At 37.8% G+C, this 17,497-nt stretch overlaps 2 protein-coding genes across 4 annotated transcripts in view; one reads left to right on the top strand and one right to left on the bottom strand.

Annotated features, from left to right (window-relative positions):
• The window catches only part of CRB1 (crumbs cell polarity complex component 1), a 208,812-nt gene extending 207,522 nt beyond the window's left edge, over window positions 1–1,290 (top strand). For 2 of the 3 annotated variants that reach the window (XM_019430494.2, XM_019430500.2), the window contains exon 12: window positions 498–1,290. In XM_019430494.2, the coding sequence (XP_019286039.2) occupies window positions 498–713 (216 nt within the window). In that variant the 3' untranslated portion in view covers window positions 714–1,290. The remainder of the gene's footprint in view (window positions 1–497) is intronic. The other variant, XM_019430507.2, reaches the window with a different exon arrangement.
• Window positions 1,291–10,920: 9,630 nt separating this feature from the next.
• DENND1B (DENN domain containing 1B) overlaps window positions 10,921–17,497 on the bottom strand; it is a 260,225-nt gene continuing 253,648 nt past the window's right edge. Inside the window, exon 23 of the mRNA XM_053909094.1 lies at window positions 10,921–17,302. Coding sequence (XP_053765069.1) covers window positions 16,766–17,302 — 537 coding nt within the window. The 3' untranslated portion in view covers window positions 10,921–16,765. The remainder of the gene's footprint in view (window positions 17,303–17,497) is intronic.

Genomic DNA, 17,497 nt, shown 5'->3' with positions numbered 1-17,497 from the left:
TGCCTGCAAGACTAGCACATCGCAGTTCCTCCTCTGTCTCGGGTCTTTCCCATGAGACCCAACTGATTTAATTTGCTTCTTTTCCCCAAAAAGGCTGTGAAACAACTATTCCTTCGATCCAAAACCAGAGCTTCTGGCAAGGGAGGGAAGATACTATGAATGTTTGTATAGCTATAGAATGACTACAAATATACGTGTGGGTATCTTTTGCCTTTGATGTCCTACGAATGATCTCAGTCACAGACATTAAGAAGCAGAATAAATAGAGGAGGTATTTCATGCCACACTTTCTGACTCTAGACCTTAGGTGTTACATATATAGTCATTTTCACAGGACCTGGGAATAAGAAAATCTGACTTCCCTTTAGTACCTTGGTCTTTTTACAGAACTGAGTGGCACCAGCATTCTGGTTGGTTTTCATTCCAGGGTGGTTCCATCACTCTGAACACTTACCTCTTCTCTATCATTCACATCACAATTATTTCAATCCTTCCAGTTGGCAGATGACCTGGTCTCGGACATTTTCACCGCTGTCGGCTCAGTGACGTCAGCCTTGTTGTTGATCCTCTTTCTGGCGGTGGTCGCTTCCGTTATTGCCTCCAACAAAAGGGCAACTCAGGGAACCTACAGCCCCAGCCGTCAGGAAAAGGAAGGCTCTCGAGTGGAAATGTGGAGCATGATGCCACCCCCTGCAGTGGAGAGGCTGATTTAGGAGCATCTGTCTTCTCGAGAAAGAGACCTACACACTCGTGAACGTGATGACTGTATCTGAGTGTCTTTCCGACATACCTGAACATATCAATTTACAACTGGGGTCTCATTGAAACAGTGGGGAAGATTCCTCTGGCCTCCTTAAAGCCTTTCATGGTGGCTCAACCTGACATCATTGTTTTATTATATTAGCCAGTGACAGAGCAATGTTTTCGTGCCAGTGATCTCAGCCTCATAATTAGCAAAAGTTTCTTCCAGAGCAGTGTCTTCTGGGAAAAGCTCCAGTCAGTGTCTGGATAGTTAAGTGCCTATCACTTAAACTTTTTACCCCTTACATCCTGGGGACACCTTCCTTAGTTTGCTCATTAGCTGGAAACCGCATTTTTTTTAACACGAAAACTACAAAATACATTTGTCAATCTTCCTATCCTATGGTGAAAGATTTTAGTTGTATGTATACCTACGATGAGATGTATACTTTTCCCCTTTAATCATGGGTTCAAGAAAGCCATGGGAATAACCTATGTTTAAAAAGTGACCCAACATCAGCTAATAAAAATGGAAATGTGGCTAATCTCCTTTCTGAGTTGTTTGTTTGTTTTTTGGGTTGTTGTTGGTTTTTTTTTTTTTTTTTTTTTTTGCATTTTGTGACATACATGTGACACAAAGTAGCCTCAAGGTGCATTTGAAGAATCCTCTTGTGAATTAGATCTTTTAACTAGATCATATCAAGCATTACTTTTGAAGTCATGGCTCTCTATAAGGGATAGCTGAAGGTCAACACACTTCCCTAGACAGAAAACAAGAGGAAAACACGAATTCTCAAACCTAAAAGATCAAGCTTTTTCCTTCCAACTGTTCTTTGATAAGTCAGAGTCAGCGTCAAATAGTGACATTGTCTACAGATAAGAAAGAACCCCAAAGTGAGGTGTATGCACTTTAAGGGGTACGTGTGTAAGACTATCTGTGGGGTATGGAGGGAAAATACCAGGCCTTTTATTTCTCTATATATTTTTCCCCGACGATTTGGTTAGAATTTTATGTATGTTTTGAAATTAAAACATTAAAGTAGCATATAGATAACAGTTTGTATGTAGTAAAATAGCATATAAATAAAAGTTATAGTAAACATGTTTATTTCCATATATATATATTTATCTGGGGTATGGTATATGCTCAAAAAATTTAATAACATGAATACTTTAAAATCTGCTCTAGAGCAATCCATCCTTCTCAACCACTGAAGGGCATCATTCCAGAAATTGCCCCTCTCTCTTCCACGTCATGTTTTTCCACTGAGCTGGATCATTCCTGTAGCACCAAACATGCTGTCATATTTCCTATTATATAAAATTCTCTCCTGCAGCCCACTTCAGTTACCATCCTATTCCTCCCCATTTCTTTTAGCAAAATATCCCCAAAAGAGTTTTCTATACTCTCTGCCTCTCCTTCCTTTCGCCTCATTCTCTCTTGAACTCAGACTAATTTGGCTTTTGCCTGCACCCCCCTCCATGAAATAGTTCACGTCAGGGGGGCCACTGATGACGGCCACATTGCCAAATACGGTGGCCCCTCCTTAGTCCTCGCTCACCTGAGCTCTCAGCAACCTTTGAAACAATTGTCATTGTCTTCAAGTACTTTCCACCCAACAAGACACCATTTCTTCTTGATTTGCCTCTTACCTCACTGTCCAGCTTTTCTCTTTTTTCTCTTTCTTTCTTTCTTTCTTTCGAGAGAGCATGTGCCTGCTCTCAAGCAGGGAAGGGGAAGAGGGAGAGGGAGAGAGAGAATCTTAGGCAGGCTTGACATCCAGTGCAGAGCCTGATATGGGGCTTGATTCAGGACTCGATCTTATGACCGTGAGATCATGATCTGAGCTAAAACCAAGAGTCAGGCACTTAACCGACAGAGCCCCCAGGCACCCCTGTCTCTTTTGATCATTTCCCCTCATCTCCCTGACCTCTGCTTTATCACAACAAATCACATATTTTTTTGCTATTTCCCCTGACTAGAATTTAAATTACATGATGACAAAAAGTTTTGTTTTTTGTTTTTTTTTTTAATTTCACTGCAGCATACTCTACCTAGAACAGGCCTAGAACACCATAAATATTTTCTGCATAAATGAACAAATAATGAATGACTGGTGTACAAATTTGTACCTGGTACCAGAAAATCCCAGAGTGGCTCAGTCGGTTGAGCATCTGACTTTGGCTCAGGTCATGATCTCACAGCTCATGAGTTCAAGCCCGCGTCGGGCTGTGACAGCTCAGAGCCTGGAATCTGCTTCGGATTCTGTGTCTCCCTCTCTCTCTGTCCCTAACCCACTCACATTCTGTCTCTGTCTCTCTCGAAAATAAATAAACATTAAAGACAATTGAACAACTTCTTAATAGAGGTTTACATGGGAAGGATAAAAAGAGTTCTTGCTTAAAGGAAAAAAAAGTAGTTGAGTTTAAAAAACTACCAACTAAAAAAAAAAAAAAATCAGAGTAGAAGTTGGTCCTATTGGGATTAACACAGGTAAGAAGAAAAAGATCACAGTCAATGGTAATATTTTAAGTTTAAAAAAGACGTCTAGTTAATCTGGCTATTCACCCTCTTACCGTGTCCAGTTTAGGGATTTGGGCAGGAAAACACATTCAAATATATGCATGAATGAATGCATGCAGGCATGAATAAGTGAATTGTTCCTTGTGGATGCTCCAAACACAGGAGGTAATTTACAGGCTGGCCCTGCAAGCCAAATCTCTACATCTTTGAACAAGCTTATGCAGGAATGCTTCAAAATTAGCCCCAAGGAGTATTTATTCTGAAGTATCTTTAACAAGATAAACCTCACCTTTAGTAGAAAAATCCAGCATCACCAGGGTTGGTGCAACTTTCGCTTGATACATATTTTTGCAGTTTGTGTTAACTTGTTTTCAAAGATGGCCCAAACCATTTCTCTAGCACTCAGGCTCATTCGCACTGCGACATTGCCAGCCCTCCCATCAGGAGGTGGAGTCTGTTTGACCTCCGCCTGCGTCAGGGCTGGAATGACCAAGAGAATGTCATGGAAATGGTGCCAGGTGCAAAAGGCTTGCAGCTTTTTTTCCTCCACTCCTGGATAGAATGAAAAAACCACGTGGAGAGAGAGGCCCAGCTGTGCCAGCCTTCCCGGCAGAGCCCGCTTGCAGCCACCGTGCCTGCTGGATGCAGCCACATAGTGACCCACGTGAGACCAGAAAAAAAAAAAACAAACAAACACAAACACAAAACCCCAATCAATCCACAAGGAGAAATAATAAGTCATCGTTTGAAGCCACAAGGGTTTAGGGCGGTTTGTTATACAGCAACTGGTTCCAGAGATACAATTATTCACACCAAGGAGGTCAACTAAGGAATATGGCAATAGGCTGTACTTCTCTGATTCTCATTTCTTTCGTTCCAAAACTGTTGCCCTAGGAACGAACGAGTAGACTATGCAATATCCATCTGCATAATAATAATTAGTACATTACTAATAAAATATGACAAATGTATGCCTGATTTCTCTCAGAGTGGAAAGTTAGGTGAGGATCCATTAAATGCAAGCACAGCTCTGGGTGGCGCTAAGGGTCACGGTCCTTCCAGGGCAGCTGCTCACAGGCTTGGGACAGGGGTGGAAAGTGGACACAGTCGTCCTACTTCCTGCCCTGGGTGAACGCTGGCGGAAGGCAGCCGATGGATAAAGCACATCTGGTGTGTGTTTACGAGGAGTGATGGGAAGGCTCCTTCAAGCGGCCTCTCACAGGGCTCGTGTAGTCACAGTGAGTGCAAAGAGAAGCAGGAAGCGACAAATGATTGTAACTTAAATCAGCTGTCAAACCTGCCCCTATTCTACTTCCTAAAATAATCACCGCCTCACAGGTCCTCTCGCCCCGGGTAGCCATGATTATTACCATTACCCATTAGTATTAGTGGCAGTAATTGTAGAGGTAGAACTAGAAGACATCATTGTAATGATAATTTTGATTATTAGAATGATAATGAGGGATCCTAGAGGGAGCTCCAGCTAAGGGCCCAGGCTGTATTTCCCTTGCTGCACTACACGCAGCGTGTCTCATTGAAAACCTTACGACAGCTCTTTGAAAGAGAAACTTTCGTCCTCCTTTTAAGAGCCTCTAGAGACTAAGGTTTGAGTTTCTGACCTGCCCCATCCAAGTGATGCGACCTGCCCGGAAAATGGGAACAAAACACTTCTGTCTCTCCTAGGCATATTATAATGCTTATTAGTGTCGAACACTTAGCTGTAAGCACACAATGTGTAGCATTCATTATTAGCATTCAGATAAGATGTCAGGAGGGCTAGTGGCTAGCACAGGTAACAGTTTCTTCCACCTTCCACTCTGTCTGCTAAGCAAACCATACGAGTAACCACTCTTCTTCCCCTCCTTAACATCACCCTGTGATGTATTTGTAAAATAAGCAGGTTTTGTGCAGAGAGAGATTATTTTTTCACATCATTCCCATAAGTCACAATTGCCCCGTGATGGCTCTCCCAAAGAAATCACTTCGTCTGTTAAGACTGACATGAATTGTACATACTACTTATAGGCTCTCAATAAAATGTCAGAAAATAAATCAAAAGGTCTCAGGTTTCTCAGTCCCCCAAACAACTGACGATAAGAATAATTTTTTAAAAAAAGTTTTGCTTTAACAGACATGATTTTTCCCCCCAGGCTTTGAGGGATTACTTCTTAAGCCTCTTTTGTTAAGAAATCACAATCATCTAGAACATCAAGAGCAAGAAAGATTGACCCATGTATTTTGATGTAAATCATCCTTTTAATGATGATTAGCTAGCCAGCTTCACCTGGCTTTATGCTCTATGGGGTTATGATTCAAACCTTGAAACTTTCCTTAATTCTGGAGTGAATATGACCTTTCACATTTCAATCTGCTTCCAGCAAAAGTGCAACTTTACTATTGTGCATTGCATCGAATAGCGCTGAAAAAATTCATGTTTCCAATTTAGGCCCATTCTTCTGTGATTTGGTCCCCAGGCTTCACTTTACATGGTTCCAGAAACCTGGGAACGACATCCATCAAATATATTTGGCAGCACTGGCCTAAGGAAAGCTGCTTTAAGAACCAGTCCCAGAGCCTCCTGATACGGTGGGTGACAAGGTGACAACATCCCCTTGAAAACTGCTCCCAAATCCATCGTCCAGCTCTAAGTGGAGCACCTCTTGGAGGTACTCATGGTTTGCAGGCTGAGGCCTCAAAATCAGAGCTCATTCGGGGCTGAAACAAAGCAAACCCTGAATGGAAACAAGTGTATGTTGTTAAAAGTCCCCAGAGTATAGGTGCTCGAGAACCCTTTTGTGACTCAGCCCTTTCTGTCATGGGTTTGAATATGTCAGTTCATAGGTCAATTCGTTCAGTAGCCTGCTCAGCATCCAAAAACCTTTTTCTGCTTGGGGCAGTTATCCACAAGGTAACTTCTGGGTTAGCTTCCCCATAACAGAGGTAATTCAGAAAACTTACTTTACCAGCTCATTGCTCTCCATTTGAACAATTTGGGAATGCTTAATTTTGCAAAAGGATAAACAACTAAACACTAACCACCAAGAGTAGGTTTAATTTGATAACATTTTGTTGTACAGAAAATTCGGTTAAGCCTTACTCTTAAGGTTTTTCTGTTATGGAGATCTTAAAATTACTAGGTCCCTGAGGTCCAGAATACAGACATCTTCACAGGAACCCAGGATCAAATTCTCCTAAAAGTCTTTGTTACTTCTCTAACGCATTGGTATTTCATTTTCTGACAGACAGAAGGGAAGCCAGGAGGTCCTCTTGACTGATGATCGGAATAGTACGTGGATTTCAATCCAACTTCCCTCTCTGGCCAAGTACTAATGTAGTTCAAATATTGAATCTGTAGTAATAAGACTTAAGTGTCTCAAACTGAAGAGAAGTGAGGACAATCTAATAATTATAGCAACAAACTGCCATGTGAGTGTAAAATAGATTTAGCTATTTTTCCCCCATCAGTGTTGTGACCCACTAAACTTTCTTGTGTATCCGCATAATCGCCCTTTATGACCCATGGAAGGAAATCTAACTTTGTTCAATACTATTTACTTTTCAGCACAGATTATTCTATTCTGATTTAAAGTCTACCCCTTAATCAATTTCTGCTACCTCTTCCATCTAAGACAAGGGAGCAAACTGAGCTAGCTGGTGACTCCTAGGCATCTCCCTACATTTCTGCAACTCTCACCTTCTGGGTGTCCGAACACTGAAGTTAATTAAATCCAGGGATCTGAGCTCTCTCAGAGCCCAGGGATCTGAGGGTCCCCTCCTCCTGCCTCAACTCCCCAACTCATTCTTTTGCTGACAGTTTCACAGATGCCCAGACCTCTAGGGCTTCCAGAACTTCCCAGCCCACGTGAGGTTATCAGAATGCATGTTTTGAATTATTCAAACATATCTGGAACATACAAATCTGATTTTAAAACCAGTACATGTATTAATACTTCTCTCACATTTGATAGAGAAATGATCCAGTTCATTCACATCATGAAAAAAAAATCACCAAATGTCTTGCATTTGGTGCCAAGTACAACATAATTAATTGAAATCAAACATACCTTTCTGAAATCTTACCTGGGATGAGAAACAGTGGTGGTAGAAAAGATTGCACAAAACGGCCAAGAAATTTCTGAAAGGAGTCAATTATCCTGAAAGGAGGTTGTTTTGCTGCCCAGGGCAGAAAAAGTAGCAGAGCTCGGAAAGAAATGCTCCTATGCAGAAGAGGTAGTAAAGGATAGAAAAGAGAGGGAAGGGAGAAGCCAACTATATAAACACTGGTCTGGTGACATTTAAAATGTAATAGGATGAGAAAGGTTAAAAAAAAAAAGTTCAACCCATAAGCAAGGATACCCAAGACAAATCACAGAATACGAGGCAGCTAATTAGGCTGAAATTTCCACATTGCTGAGTATGTCATTCAAAATACCCGTGATGTCAAAAGGAGATCATGACCTGCCTTACAATGTGCCAAGGGTCGAATGTGATGCAGATTCTATCAAATAATTTAAATACAAATAAGTCTTAAATGACCTCTAAATTCTTCCCTGCTATGTTAACATTTTCAAAATCATTAAACAAACGTGTAGAGAAATCACTGGAACAAACTGAATGTCAGTTGCTTGTTGTATACATTATTCACTTTAAACGTTAAAAAATACATAATGGTCTCTACTGTTAACACCGTTAGCCCAGACTAACCTACACCTTGTAATAAAATAGTGTTAGCAAAGCCACTTGAAAATCCTTTTAAAATCTTGAAATCAAAATCTCCAGAGACTTTTAGTTCACCTTACAACGGCAGGTTGTATCAATACATATCAATGTCAATATCAATACATATCAATATATCAATATCAAATACATATCAGTACAAAAACTCTGCAACAATCCCCCCCAATAGTATTCCTTGGTAGTTGTACAGAATGTTATTTTGCTATAATGTGATCACCCGGTTTGTAAATATAATTTTGATGAGAAATCACTGCTTACATTTTTCTAGCAGGAAGTTTTGAAAAGACTAATTTCAAGTGCCTCTCAACTGTCATTTGTTTAGAAACTCAAGAGGTTTTCTAACAGTCTGTCAATAAGCATGTCCCATATATAAGGAGCCAATAGTATAAAACAGAGCATTTCCTCCTCACGTCTGTCTCACAAGTTGGGAGTTTTGCCTAATGGGTTGTATCTAATTCGGACATTTATCAAATCTCTGAAAACTTAGCTATTGCTTCAATATGCCTTTTTAAGTTTACATTTGGGAGAAAATTGAGTTAAATTCTAAACGAATACCATCAGTTTATTTCGGTATCTCAAAGTGAGACCTCAAATTAGAAACTGGAGTTCTAAAAAGGAATTTGTGCATTTTCAATACATTCTTTAAAATTAAAGCCAGTTACTAGAAAACACCATCAACAAGAAACAGTCTCCATATTTGAAGTAAGTTTGATTCAGGGACATTTGGGTGGCTCAGTAGGTTAAGTGTCCAACTTCAGCTCAGGTCATGATCTTGCAGTTCATGGGTTCGAGCCTCGTGTTGGGGGCTATCAGCTCAGAGCCAGGAGCCTGCTTCGAATTCTGTGTCTCCCTCTCTCTCTGCCCATCCCCCACTCCTGCTGTCTCTCTCTCTCAAAAGTAATAAACATTAAAAAAGAATAAGTGTGATTCTAAAGTAACAAAACCAAACTGAAGAGTAAGACGTTTGTCACCAATGCTGCTTCTTGAACAGGGAAAAATAAAAACGTTGTAGATAACATCTGTGAAGATGTTGAAAGGGTGTTCAGATGCTCTGAACAGCTTTGTGTAACAGTGGCTCCACATTAAAAAATTCTTAAGTTATACCTTTCCTTTTTCTCAAAATTGGTCTCACCAAGCATTCTCTTACAGTTACCATGCATAGTCAAAATGGGGCTCCCTGACCTGCTATCCAACAACTGCACCTAAAATTAAAAGGGATGAAAGAAAGGGAAGAGATACTACAGAGAACATGTATATATAATACAAAGGTTAGGTGGGATTGAATTAACTGAGCTGGAGAGTATGGGGGAAAAAAACAGAGAAATGAAGAATCTGTACATTAACACGATCTTACCAAATGTTACCAGGAAATTCTGTACTCAAAAAATTAAAATCTTGCATAGTACATTTTGTGAAAAAAAAAAAAAAAAAGTCTTGTCCAATAAAGGGGAAAGTCGATAGAAAAGAAAATCATACGGGGAATCCACGTTGGGCATGCCATTTAATTTCTGTCCTGCATTTCTGCCTAACAGAATGGAGGCTGAAACCAAACTGTCAGGTTCATACCCCAGCTTGGTCATTTGTTGGTATGGGGCATTAAGTATATTACCAATCTATTTTATTCCTCAGTTTCTTCAGGTCTACATGGGAGTAATTACAGTATCTACGCCAGCAACTCTTAAGGGCACGGTCTAGGTGCTTTCTTTTTTTCTTCTTTTTAAAGTTGTGCAGCTAGTTCTAATAAAGAGCTAGGTTTGAGAGCTACCGGATTAGATAAATATAAGATTCATATAGCTTTATGTTACAGTTTCATACTCCAAAATACCATGAGTTCAAACATCTACACAACAGTTTCTCAGTAATAATTCATTCTAAGAACAGATAACTTCTATTTTAAATAAAGAGATGGAAAGCTTCAGGGAAATTAAGTAACAGACTCAAATCAATGGCAGAACTTGGGGGAAGGTTTTAATTCACCTGGAAACATCCACAGTACACTATTTTATTTTTATGCTATTCATACTATATTTTTCATGTATGTGCAAATTTTTTATGTGTGCTGTAACTCATTCTGTTACTTCTAGGCAAGAAAATTCTCAGACTCACTACATAATAATACTCCAAAGAGGATATTTTCTTTCACTTATACATAAGGAAATCCAATTGTGTTTTTTGTTTCTGCATTAATAAAATAAAGATATGACCACCTCTCATACACAGACACTGAGAGGTATTGAAACTAACCCTTGTGAACGTGGTAGGCAAAATGTAAAAAATTCAAATCAATATATACCTGAAACTAATATAACATTGCATGTCGACTATACTTTGATTTAAAAAAAGTTAACTTTTTTTAAATCAATAAAAGTTAGCTAAACTTTACGTGTACAAGGATAATCTCTCTTTTCTTGTTGTCAGACCATAGCTGCTTCTATGGAAACAAGACAATCTCAGCATATTACCCCCCAAAATTCTGCAACTGAAGGGAAATTTCATGTTCATTTCAGTAGGAATTTGACTTTTGCCCTAGGTGCAACTATCATAGCTCTTGGATGAGACATTCACCCTTCCAGTCTCTAGAGCATTGTTCATATACTTTACTGTATTTCACCTCTGTCCTCGACTTGTAAACGAAAGTCAATAAATACAGTCGTTTGGCTTGGATGGTCCTGCTCTGGTACATTTGGTGACATTCTACTTACCTATTCTATGATTTTAGAACCGAATATAATTAGTTGACCATACATGAAGGAATGGATACCTCTCGAACAGACCTGTCAGAAAGATTCAGGCTTGAAGTTACACTGCAACAGTCACAAAGCTCAGGGATGAAGACAGTTGGGTCCGACAGCAGGTCACCTAGAACACCGAGGGAATAACTGGCTAGTTATAAAAGAAGAGTCACCACCATGCAAAAGTTTAATTATGACCAATTTTATTTCATAACTGCATTGTTGGGCACTTTATGGTAGTATGTAGTTCATCCAATATTTGCGTTTGCATATTTTTTTAAAAATCCCCAAACAACACTTTTATGCACAATGTCCTCCCAATAGTAGTCAACTTTAGAGATGATTTATACTGTAGCCTCAAGGATGCAAGAACACTGAAACAAATCTCAATGCTGGGTAGGTGTTTACAGATATCTGTCACCATGTCTAGCAAAAAAGCTCAAGATGTTCAGTACTTTTAAACAGTTAGTCATTTAAAGCAAAAGAAATAACCTTTGGAAAAGTTCCATTTTGAACCCCTCATGTACCTTTTATAGAAAAAAAAAACCTTTATGCATATTAAGTTGTGGACTTCATGCAGTTCATACTTGCTTGCTGTTTTAGGCATTGCTGTAAGTACTAAATCGTAACAGAGTCAAGAAGTCTTGTTTTTGGTATATGATCATTAGATGGTTCTCAAAATTACCACATGGAAGTTATACTTGATGCCTGTGGTGCATTTAGCATGCACAGGGTTCTAATTCTGTCCTTTCCTAAACATCACATAACCAACCAGAGGGTGGATTTGTTAAGGTACCTCATTAAGGCTCTCATCTGAGAAGTGAAATAACACAGAGACAAAAGAGACCTGGACATTTATCGTATCAAAGAGGTAATCATTTGTGACTTTGCAATCTTTTAAGATAAAAGATTGCATGTTTTAAATTACTTAATTAAAGGATGGTTTGAAGGAAAACACAGCTTTCTGGATAGAAAGCATCCAGCTAATATTGCTGTTCAGTACCTTGTTTAATTTTTTGGTATGTTTGCAGATCGCATCCAGAGCTACAGATATTCCACAGTGCTTTTCTGCCTCGTTCAAGTATAATAAAAGTAGAAATCTATAGAAGCTCTAAGGTTAAACAAACTGTACACCATACAAAAATTAACTTAATTTATAGACAGTCAAGGAGTATTGGCAATGCCCTTTATAAATCTTACCAAAGATTCATCACAAAGGATATTACAATCTACATATGTGGTCATCACCATACAAATGCCATTTAGATTTATGTGGTGGAACTGAATATCTGTTACATGTACACATGTAAAATCAGCATTTTGCACTGTATACATTTCTTTTAAAGTAATAGTATTGTCAATACTAACCTAAGGTTCAGGATTTCCTTATTGCATATTTATTGTTGCTGAGGCAGTTAGTTATGATACAATAATGCAATATCCATAATTACTTTAAATAAACAAAAACATTTCTCCTGCCAACAATATAAAGGATTTTTTTTTTCTAAAATCACATAGAACATTGCTACATACAATTTTACACAAATACTGAAAAACATGACCTTAAGGCATCTGCTAGAAAAGCAGATGTGCATATTTATATGAACTAAATTATGCAGGAAAAATATTGCACAAAATCCTATTATTTTCAAAATAAAATGTGCATCTTTCTAAATACACATAATTCCCTATCATGACCAAATGAAAATGCGAAGCGGTTTGCTCAAAAACAATTCTGCCTCTTAAGTAAGCTTTAAGAAACAGACATGAGCAAAGTACTGGGCGCGACACAGGAAAGATGTGAGTACTGACAGAGACTCTGTGAAAGCTATTTCCTTATAAGAAGTGCTTTGGGGGATGAGATTTGGGTATTCGTTTTACTTTCTGAAACTTACATTCTCATTTACAAATATCTACCCAGAATCAGGGTCTGTTCCGCTAAACAAAATGGAATTTGCATCAGAAAATTTATTCATGAAAATAATCTTTTCCTGAAAATCCAGATTTTCTGCATGAGAAGGGAGATCTAGTGCTGATTATGAGAACATTCACAGTTTTCTCCTCTCGATCATGAGTCTACTTCATGCTATTTAAGAAACAACTAGTTCATGAACATACCTGAATTCTACCATCAGGATCTTAGCACAGAATCCTAACAACAGCACTGACACAGTTTTAATTTAAGAGGCAGGGACAGCAGAGACCGTTTCTAGAGAATGCTATTATCAAGATAAAGACAGTAAAAATTAGTTTCCATCAACATGCACCCACACCCTCAGTTAGCCCTAAGGTAAGTAAAGTGGCCCTCAGTATTACAAAGAAGCATCATTCCATTATAGAGCCCTGTGCTGCCTGGTGAAAGGATTGAGCATAGTGGTGACAGACAATCAGATAAACAAGGACATTTAGTTTCTAAGAGCCTCTAAGTCTGTCCTTTAGAAATAGATATCTTAAAATAGCAGCATTATTATACTTCATTATAATAATAAAGTTAATGAAATTGGAAATAGTACTGTGGTTCTGTACTTAGAGCGTTTTCTGATTAAGCAGCCTTAAAAGACTTTTTTTGATGTTAGAATCTTGGGCTAATAACTTCTAAGCAAAATATATTATTATTATTATTATTATTATTAATGAGATTTATAATTTCTTTTCCTTTTAAATTCAAATGTTTTAATTGGTTCCTTCAGAGCAGAGACTAGGTTAATTATTTTATTTCCTAAAATCCTCAGATACTGTACCTTGCATACGACTGATAAAAGTCAATAAATACTTCCTAAGTGATGAGTTATCCATTTTTAATCAGGAAAATAATCCTGCTATATTTTGGTGCCTTTCTAAAATATGCTAAAGTGGGTAACCATCAAAATCTGCGACTTAACAACATACTGACTTAACAAAACGACAGCTTCTAAATTCACACACTACTCTTCCATCCCCTCCTGAAACACCACAAATACAATATTTAAGGGCAAAGAGGATAAAAGCCATGGTGGGATTCAGGGAGAATTATGATGGTTTAGAGGCCATATGAAAGACTATTTACCAAAGCCAAACGTCCTATTCATTTATACAACTCTGTTGTGGAACAGATGTAGCTTCTTGGAAAAAAAAATTCAAATAGCAGGGGAGTTCACAAATATTTCATTTAGTTATAATAGAAAATATAAGCATAGCAGAAAATAAGATAATACTTTTGTTTATTTCAGAATTCATCTTCACTTCACTTCACTCTCCCTACATCCACCGCAGCACTGGGAAGTCTAGTTTAAGAGAAGACTTTGAATACTCAAAATATTAGTGATTTGAAATACTAATACTTTCAGATTAGTAGTCTCTTGGATACTAGTCTTTTGGATTCTTTCCAAGAACAACATGTACAGATTTTGTTTTTGCTGTTGTTGTTTTTTTTTAACACAGAATATAAAAGCTGACTTTGCATGTTAAAATAAGGCACAAATCCAGTTTAAAATACCTTCATGCAAACTTGCTTGTGAGTGGCTAAATACCCTCACAACACAGTTTTGTAGTCAAACATCTCATGAGGGGACTGGACGACAGAAGAACTTACATTTCTGAAGCCATGATGTCTATTAAGCAAATGGACTAAAACCCCAGCTTTACCTATGCTACACTCACAATATTCCCATTCCCATGCCTCATTCGAACAGTCGTGTTAAAAAAGGCTTTTCTTTTCAAAAATTATGAAGAAATATTTGCCAAGCAGATTCACAACCAGAATGACCTTTTTTTCCTTCTCATTTAAAATAGCTCTTCTGATAAGTTGACTTCTTTTACTGTACGCTTCAACAAAGTAAAACGGAATTTTGTAATGAGTATATAAAGGCAAAATTTGACAAGAACCTTGAGTCTTAACTTTTGTCTTAATAAGGATTAAACACTTTTTTCCTTAATGTATACTGAGTCCATCCTTATAAGGAAAATAAGACTTGTCTTCCTTTATAAACATGAATGAATAATTGTCCTCAGTAAAACATATCCACTTAAGATTTTGGGATGTGGTTGTAAAAAGAAAAAAACTTTGTCATTTCTTTAAATTATTTAAAGACTGACCTGAATAAATATTTTTAAGCAATGTTTTTAACAACACCCCTTCCAAGATTCCTTTTTTAACTCGCAAGTAAATTCTTTCAGCAAATGTTCTAGGGTACAGTCCTGATGAGGTTCTTGAATGGTTTCTCAAACATCTTTTCTAAAGTGACAATTTTATAAAACTAATCATGATTGGGGATGTACAGAGTGTATACTGAATACACAAATACCAAATTAACCGTAACATCACTGCTTTTGTTTCCTGATTTTTTTTCCTGACAAACTAGCTTATCATGAAGCAGTCAATGCATGATTCCTTGTGAGATGAATTTCAACATTTAACAGTGAATTTGAGGGAGAAGAGACGAATCTCCTATGCAGAAGAATTCCAAATAATTTATGTAGCTACTCCACCCTCTGGGAGAGGAAGCATAAGCTCTACTCCTTAAGAGTGGGCTGTACACAGTGACTTCCTTCCAAACAAACACTACCGTATAGGAAGGGAGGGGAGAAAGTGTAGTGGAGAAATCTAACACACACCACCTAAGCTAGGCTATCAACGTCAACATGAACATTCACGATAAATCATGCTGACATTATGTACCTTGGATATGATGTAATGAAAGTGACACTTCACTTCTGGAATCTTCCTCCCCCCAAACCCATAATCACAGTGTAGTCATGAGGAAAATAGCAGACAAATTCTATTAGAGGGACATTTTACAATTTATCGGACCAGATCAGTACTCTTCAAAACTGTCAAGGTCATCAGCAACAAGGAAAGTCGGAGAAAATGTCACAGCCAAGAGGCATCTAAAGACACATGACAACCAAATGTAATGTGGTATCTTGGATGGGATTCTAGAACACAAAAAAGACATTAGGGAAAAACTAAGGAAATCTGAATAAAGCATGGACTATCGATACTGGTTCACTGATTGTGGCAAATGTACCATACCGATGTAAGATATTAATAATAGGGGAAATTGTGTATAGGGTTATATGGGAACTCTCTGTACTTTCTTCATAATTTGTCTATAAATCAAAAACTTCTAAGCTATAAAGTCAATTATTTTAAAAAGTAAATTTGAGATGATAAAAATATTTAATGTAGAATTATTAGTTAAGAAAAAAAAAGATAGGAATATTTCTTTATCAGGATAGTTCATGTTATGTTTGGCTTTCTGGGACTGGATTCCTAGATAGCAAAGGCATACAGAGAGACTGGGAAAAAAATTTAAAGTGTCTCATTTGTAAACAGAAGTCATCAATTTCACATTGTAATTCAGCACTTCATGTATTTCACTGAGTGAAAGGTAAATGTGTACCTTTATACGTTTTGGAAAACATGGCTGCAGTGTCCAGAAGAGAGCTTTTTAACTTTGAAAAATTAATTTTGTCCTTGATTCAATGAATAGAAAAAGGCATTATTGCTCTGCAGAACACTTATAACTTATCCTTCAAAATTTACAGGTAATTCCATAAATTATTAAAGTATGCTAAATATAGGCTTAAGATTAAGGCAGTTAGTGGGTCAACAGTTTCAGTAGTTTCAGGCTAGTTTTGAGAAGTTTTGATATCCTGATCAGTTCATGCTCAACCAGATTAGAATAGTAGCTACTGGTTATGTGCAAGGGTTATATATGCATACTTAGTTTAAACAAATGAATGGCATTAAGCACCAAATACTGGGAAATCATATGTTCAACATATACTTCCAACATACATACAAACTAGTACCTGATTTAAGAGCACAGTAGGAGAATTAGCTTTACATTTAAAAAAATCAATCAATATATAATCACACTCACGAGATGAATGAGTGGGAAAAATGTATGCTCCAAATGAACAATAATTTTTTAGACAGTCCAACAACTGTCATTCCTACATATAATTCTGTTTACCATAGAGATTACATGGAATCCTAAAATGTCTCCATAGAAGCTTAGATGCACGTGAGTGACTCTTAACTGTTGATTTAAGTTTGGTTTCCACTTGTGTTTTCCTCTGAAATGTTTAAGTCTTGCTGGAAGGCAGATGTTATGTGACATAACGACACCACTTCATGAAGCAGTCCACTATCTTCTGAAGTCTCTTTGGCTTCTTTCCCTTCTTTCTCCCAAGGGACAAAAGTAGATGAATGTCGCCCAAGGCTGGGTATAAGCAGATCATCTGAAATCTGGCTTAGTGTTTCCTTCCTTTCTGTTTTACACTTTTCATCTTCGGAAACTTCAGGCGAAGCTAACTGGAAATCCAGTTCTGAAGCAGAAGCTGCCTTTTCTGTGACCGCGGGCCCCCTCACATTGTCAACACTGAGGTGTTTTTCATTGTTTTCCTCTTTCAGGATAAACAGAGAATCTGTCCAACCACTAGAGGGAACTCGCTTCCGGGGAGATGGAGGAAGGTGTTTGCCATGAAGGGCACTATCATCTTGCCCGAGATGCCACTCTACTTGGTCACCAGAACCACTGCAAAGTAGGGTCAGATTATTCTCACTAGGTGCATTGGATTTATTCTGAAAGCAGAAACCACAAATTCAGAAAAATTTTAATGAGTCTGTAGTATTACTTCAGCAAATTATTTTCCAGTTTGAAATAAATATTAGTATCTTTCATGGCTGGGAACTTGAAGTTCCTCGTAGAAGAAATATAGCATCAATAGTGAATTCTGAACACCTGCAAATGGCTCTATTAACAAGAAAACATATAAA

Source organism: Panthera pardus, unplaced genomic scaffold (assembly GCF_024362965.1).
Source record: "Panthera pardus isolate Hobbes unplaced genomic scaffold, ASM2436296v1 HiC_scaffold_21, whole genome shotgun sequence".
Classification (NCBI taxonomy): domain Eukaryota; kingdom Metazoa; phylum Chordata; class Mammalia; order Carnivora; family Felidae; genus Panthera; species Panthera pardus.
The sequence above is the reverse complement of the archived record's forward strand: the minus strand, read 5'-3'. Positions and strand labels throughout refer to the sequence as shown.